The sequence below is a fragment of the Cibotium barometz genome, chromosome 42 (assembly GCF_041138505.1).
Source record: "Cibotium barometz isolate CiBa-2024 chromosome 42, ASM4113850v1, whole genome shotgun sequence".
Classification (NCBI taxonomy): Eukaryota; Viridiplantae; Streptophyta; class Polypodiopsida; order Cyatheales; family Cibotiaceae; genus Cibotium; species Cibotium barometz.
In genome coordinates this window covers 24401490-24408774 of record NC_141087.1, presented here as the reverse complement: position 1 = coordinate 24408774, position 7285 = coordinate 24401490, and the positions used below count along the sequence as shown (strand labels likewise).

Genomic DNA, 7285 nt, shown 5'->3' with positions numbered 1-7285 from the left:
AGGAGGAGGAGCCTGAAGCCTCAATATGGCAAGCCGCTTGCACTCCACTCTATAAGGGGTGTGCATACTTCACCCTTCGTGGAACCTTAGAGTTACTAAAATTGCAAACCATGTATGGCTAGAGCAACTCTAGTGTTACAAGCCTCTTTCGACACACACACACACACACACACACACAAATCTACATGTATCTGGATAGGAAACACTTCAAGAGCTTAAAGAGAGTTACAATGCATAGCAAATATTAGATCTAAATTTAAAGATGTGTAGAAGTTAAAAACTCTCAAGAGGAAGGTGCAAACTGGCACACTGCCCTACAGAGACGACCTTCATGACGCTGAAGTATTCCATAAGCTCTGAGAACTCATAAGCTCCAAGCTGTGAACCATAAAAGTGGCAATACTTTTTTTAAAATTGCAAGAGAGGTACAGAAATTACAATGCCATCACCTCAACACAAGGAGGGAGGTAGGTAGATTCAAACCCGATAACCAATTACAACGCCATAACCTCCACACAGGGAGGTAGGCAGATTCAAACCCCATACCACTGTCGAGAGGGATGGGCGCTACCAGCTCAGAGAGCCCCCAGGAAGCATGTGTGGCATGAGTTGGGAGGTTGAAGAATGGTGGTGTTCAAGAGCACTATGCCAGGCGAGGAAGAATGCCATTGCCCACACAGCATCTCCAAGCTTTTGAATCATGAGGACTGACTGTATTGGAGATCAACACGCAATCATGAGATGCCCTCATTTGTCGTCGTAGATAGATCAGACATTGGCGAAGCTCAAGTCGGGCCTGAGAACGTCCATGTCATCTAGGATGCGGAAGACGAAAGCCTCGTCGGCGGAGATATCCCGAGTTTCTGATCGATCGCGGGCGTCGTTAATGAGAGAGCTAGGGATAGTATTAATGATCCGGGTGTTATCAGAGCCGGCGGCGGCCGCGGCTGCAGCAAGGGACTGTATGTCTTTTCTTGAAAAGCTCTTCGACGCTCTGATTTGAGGGGCTGAACTGGGAAAATTGAGCGAGGCCGAGGCTCCGCGAAGGCAAACTGCAGCAGCATCGTAAGCACGCGCCGCTTCCTCTGCAGTACTGTAAGAGCCTAACCATATTCGATCTCTACTATGAGGCATCCTTATTTCAGAAACCCATTTGCCCCATGAACGTTTCCTAATACCTTTGTAGCGTCGTGAAGAAGAACCAGAAGGAGACGACCCAGGTTTTTCTGTGCTCACCATAGGTAAAGCTATAATCCCCACGCAACTGCACTAATACTATACACTACAAGATCTTATGCACATAATTGCAGCTACCCTAATACTACACCTCAAGCTCCTCTGCACACAATTGCAGCAACCCTAATAATACTGTGGCTTAATGGAGCACAAATGGATCTTTCATATATTAAGTAGTTAGTAAGTACACGTTAACCGACGGTATGATTAATTATATAGGCAATAAAGACATTAATCAGCCTTAGAGTTGCGCCCCTAGATCCGCTCGGATCTAGGCACCCTAATCTTTTGATAAAATATGCATTCTTTTTCTAACGAAATTCGCAGGCAGACGCACAGTCACGCACTCACAATGGTTCATGATCGATCTTTGCTGGCAAACCCCTGCTTTCTTGCTGTCACCACGTGATACGAGAGGGGAGTTTTCCCAATCTGGAAACACACGTTTTACATTATTTGAACGGTCGCGTTTCTTTCGTCGTCCATGATCAACGTCTCTTTTTGGTGCCGTGCAGCTGTCGCTCGCTCACGGGTGCCGATTATTGTACGGCTCTGCCATCATCATCCATGATCACATCTTGAACCTTGTGCTTACGTTTCTTAGCTCTTCTCCTTAGTGTATAATCTACTCAGCTTAAAACCCCACAAGCAATAAGTAAAGCTTAATGCAGAAGGCAAGTTAGACTTGCTTGAGTCCCAAATTCATGGGTTCAAGCCCTCAGCTGTGGCACTTGAGACTCCAAAGGTCATGGGTTCAAGATCTCACTGTGCAAGTGGTGACACTCATGGGTGTGTATATTGTGTTTACACTTTCCTAATCCAATCAATTCAACAAATAATAATAAGTAAAGCTTAGCAATTTTGACACGCATGGGTATGTATATTGTGTTTACACTTTCCAATTGCAATCAATTCAACAAATAATGATAAGTAAAGCTTAACAATTTTCAAGATGACTAGCATGGAAGCAACATCTTTTGCCCATAGATTTAGAACCCTCAAGTTAAGCTTCTTCGAATAAAAAACTTAATGTAACTTTTTCGTTTTCTAATATAATTCTAGTCTCAAGCAATGTTGGGAAACAATTTTTCCCAATGTTTTTTATTTAATTGATGATTTCCTTTAGAGTACACCCTTTACCACCCCTTGGTAGAGTTTTGGTTTTTTTGGGGGATCATGGGGAATCATATTTAAACTTGCATCTCGTTGGAGAGAGCTTCCTGTTGTAAATGAGCTATCGCCCTCACTGTGCAAGTGGTGACACACATGGGTGTATATGATGTGTTTATACTTTCCAATTCCACTCAATTCAAAAAAACAAAGTAAAGCTTAACAATTTTCAAGATGACTAGCATGGCAGCAACATCCTTTGCCCATAGATTTAGAACCCTAAAGTTAAGCTTCTTCAGATAAAAAGCTTAATGTATCTTTTTCATTTTCTAATATAATTCTAGTCTCAAGCAACATTGGGAAATAATTTTTACCAAGCTGAGAATATGACACATCAGGGAGAGTTGCAAGCAGCCATAGAAGAGTAATTTCTTTAGAGTACACCCTTTACCATCCCTTGGTCGAGTTTTGGTTTTTTTAAAGGGTCGTTTGGGAAATCATATTTAAATTGGCATCATGTTGGAGAGAGCTTCATGTTGGAGAGAGCTTCCTACTCTAAACCAGTGAGCTATTGCCCCCAATTATTTTTTACAATGGTTATATCAATTCTTTTCATCTGCAAAATAAATGTTTTGAATCATACATTTTCTTCATAATTTCATTAAATGGTAACTATAACTTGAAAAGTGTGAGAACATTTTTTTCCTTATCCAAGTTTTTTTTTAATCCAAAGAGGAGATATAACTTTATTAAGAAAAGAGAAATGCATGTATATGATTTGGGTTCATGCTACCTAAAAGGTGGCAGCTCTAACTAGGATATCTCTAATCGTCCTAGCTATTGCATTTGTTTCGAAGGTGCCTCTTAGTGAGCTCCTTATTTTGGTAGTTAAAGTGTAATTTTTTGGAATAATTAAATCCCAATGACCCAATAAAGGTATAGCATCAGAAGGGTAGTTGCAACTACCAATATCTAGTAAAGGTATAGTAGAAGGGTAGTTGGAACTACTAATATCCAATGACCTACTTGGAGCCATTTATATAGTACTGATATATGGATGTAGGCTAATAATGTGCTGGGGTACCCTTTCCCAGCATATGTACACACTCTTGTGAGTGTGTGTAAGTGACCTTATCATGTCACTTCACTTGTACTTCACTCATTCTCATCAATCTACTTTGAGTGTTGTCCTTCCATCTACTTCTCCTTACTTGCTACATATATGTGTGTGTTGCTACCTTGATCTCCACTCCACAATTGGTATTCGAGTAAGTTCTCTTTACTCTCACCCTCTTGTCATCATCTCTTTGAGCGGCTCTTTTGATTGTCTCAAAAATTGAGCTATCCTCTCAAGTGGAGAGGGTATACCCTATAGTGTGTTGTTAACAACATTTTTGTGAGTTTTCGAGCATTTCGGATGCATTTTAAGGCTTTTTTGCATGTTGTAAGGTTTCTGCATAGATCCGGAGGAGTGTTAGTTCGAATTACTTTTGGGTTTTTTGCACTCCAACAACATTTGGTTTGCAGATAGGGATGTCCTCATCTTTGACAGTGATCACATCTTTTAACTCATCTTCAATAGCTTCAACATCATCATCAACATTATCATCGACTTTTGTTTTCCTGCTAAATATCATTTCCACACTCTACACTCTATAATTTTTCATACACTTTGTAGGTTTTCTTCTTCATCGTCAGTGATCTACTAGTAGCCATCTTGGCTACATTCACTGGTGGGGGGCCATTGATAGTACCTACAATTAGTTTGGATATTTGCACTTTGTATTTGAGATTAGTTATTTGTAGGCTAAAATGGCAGGCATTGATATTGAAGGTAGCAAAGTAAACATGCCTCTATAGCACCCTCTACTCCCTCACTGAAAGGCAACAACTCGAGCTAGAACAGAGCACTCCCTCTACTCTCACCATAGTACTCAACACGCATCGCTCAAACTCATCAAGAAAAATTCATGAACACTCATCGAAGCACACCAAACTTGAAAACTAAGAATGAAAATCAATATTTACTTGTATACTCAAAAGGAAAACCCATACAATCATATGATGGAAGAGAAAAGCCTCCCATTGCATAGAAAACTAATAGATGAAAAAAACTAGCATGATGAAGTTCAAGAGGGAGGAAACATTTGACGTGAAACTCAACTCCTTTCTCTTCATGCTCCAATTGATAAGCTTAACACTTCTCTCCTTTTCTTGAAATGAAGCGCCCTCCTTCCCTTCTCTATACGCTCTCTTGAAATGAAGCTAGATGGTGGTTCATATAAGTTTTTAGGCATGGGAGATTCTTCTTCTTTTATTCCCTTTCTCTACTTTGGTACGTCCCAAAGGAATGGTTAAAAACTCCTCCTTTACTTTGCTTCTTTTCTTTATTTGTTTTAGCCACAGCTGGTTTCTTTCATGCAAAAAAAAAATGAGGAAAAAAGGGTGGCTGCATTTGTTTATTTTTTAGGAAAGTCTGATGCTAGCAACCATCTAAGGCCACAAGGGCCAATGCCCAAAGGCCCTTCAATAAAAAAGCCTCAAGGTGCGCTCTACAGGGATCGAACTCAAGACTAGCACCGGCAGAGCCTAATGGCCAACAAACCACCATGCGAACGACTTCTTTGTGTCCTCCTATATATAGCTAGGTGCCACGCAGCATTATCAACTTTCATTGTCAGTGCTGTAGAGCTCCCCCATGGCCATATTCATCCCTCTCTCCCTTGCTCCTTTGGCTAGGGCAAGAGTGGTTTTTTTTTAAAATCTACTGCTGCCTTCATTATGTAGGGCTCACAAGAACCCACAAAACAAACACATGGACTAATTAAGAGATGCTCCCGGGGTTTGGGATCATGAGGAGGTAAATTGGAACAAAGAAAGACCCACATCATATCAGCCATCCCCCTCAAAGTAAGGCATTCATGCCTTACACCATCCACAAGGGCGTCATGCCATGTAGTAGTCACCACAATAAACCACTCAGCACATGACATCAATGTCCCTCCGCAATCAAATATGAAACACTGTGATATCCACCTCTCAACAATTGAAAGTCCTCTTGGATCAAACGGTCAAAGTATAGTCAATATAAGATAACCTGCACCACCTAGATCAAAGACCAAGCTCCAACACATCCATGAATAATAGGATAAGAGGATCCATAGATATCCACCAAATCTTCCTCAATCATGCACAAATTGAAGCATCCAACTCACACTAATAGGACCACACATCTATGTTGAACCTCCAAGATCAAAAAAAAAATCTCGAGTGGCCCACTTACATCATTATAGCTCCTAGAACAGTAAAATAGATTGTTAACCCAAAGCATAGAATATCTACAATAAGCCATGCCACCACCATTAAAGAAAATGTGTTGCTTCCTACATCCACCCTCCTATACTTCTCCTCGGAGGATTCACTATTTGCAAACTCTCTATATCACATGCGTTCAAGGCCTATTTTAAAAACCCCTTATCTGTACATTTTTCATGAATAAATCATACCCTTTTTGTATTCAACTTGTGAATAGACCCTTTAAATGGTACCTTTGTGTATGTAAAAACTGTGTAAAAAAGGGGTTTTAAACACCCTTATGTTGAACCCATGTGTTACGCTTACATATTTTTGAGTGACCCCCCCTAGTACTTCTCTAAATCCACATCCAAGTATGTCATCCTAGTAGGCATCAAATGTAACTCCTTATCACAAGCAAAAACTATATCCCTTTTTGCATTCACAAACTCATTCACATCATTACCAAGCATGTCCACAACAAAATAGGCAATAGATTCTCCCACAAAGGCATCACAAGTCTCAAGTACTCCATAAAAAACTAAAAATACGTCACAGCCTTATAGAAGATCATCTGGAACCATAAAGAAATTCCAAGCATCTCGCATCACCCTGCTACTTGTTCAATTGCAAAAGCTTAGAGGCAAGCCATTCCCCTTATTTTCATGTGAAAAAGAAATGCATTCCTCTAAACTATCAAAATTATTGGCATGCAAAGAAAACAAATCCAAAGCATAAATATAAACATCTACTATTCCAAACAAGAGCTTCCATCCACCAAAAATAACACCAAAGGTACAAAACACCATGGGCGAGGAACAATACAAATCATTGTAACATGAGGTAGATCCAAAAATAGCACCCATTTGCAACCAAGAGCACTTAAAAACTTGTTCAGAAAACACCTAGGAACTTGTGTAACCATATGCACAACATTTGGAAGATTTTGACAATGCCCTCAACCACCTTTTCAACTGAAAGAATAAATGACTCCACCAAGTTCACATCCCGACACTACCAATCATTTTGATAGTTTTGAGGGACTTATTTCTTTTTAAAGGATGCACATGAAAACAAGGGGGATAGCTTGCCTCTAAGCCTATGCAATCGAACAAGTAGCAGGGTGATGTGAGATGCTTGGGATTTCTTTATGGTTCCAAATGATCTTCTACAGAGCTATGACATATTTTTAGTTTTTCATGCAGTGCTTGAGACTTGTGACGCCTTTGCGGGAGAATGTATTGCCTATTTTGATGTGGACATGCTTGGTAATGATGTGAATGAGATTTTGACTGTAAAAAGGGATACCATTTTTTGCTTGTGATAAAAGAATTGTATTTGATGCCTAGGAATAGAATATCTACAATAAGCCATGCCACCACTATTGAAGAAAATGTGCTACCTCCTACATCCACCCTCCTGTACTTCTCTACATCCACATCTAGGTATGTCATACTAGGCATCAAATGCAACTCCTTATCACAAGCAAAAATTGTATCCCTTTTTGCATTCAAAATCTCCTTTGCATCATTACCAAGCATGTTCACATCAAAATAGGCAATAGATTCTCCCGCAAAGACATCACAAGTCTCAAGCACTGCATAAAAAACTAAAAATATGTCATAACCCTGTAGAAGATCATCTA

At 40.0% G+C, this 7285-nt stretch overlaps 1 protein-coding gene across 1 annotated transcript; it reads right to left on the bottom strand.

Annotated features, from left to right (window-relative positions):
• Positions 1–381: 381 nt before the first annotated feature.
• Positions 382–1569, bottom strand: LOC147614298 (ethylene-responsive transcription factor ERF018-like). The gene has a single exon (XM_086780437.1). It carries the CDS (start codon positions 1237–1239, stop codon positions 769–771), a length of 471 nt encoding a protein of 156 aa, XP_086636563.1. The 5' UTR covers positions 1240–1569; the 3' UTR covers positions 382–768.
• Positions 1570–7285: the final 5716 nt, after the last annotated feature.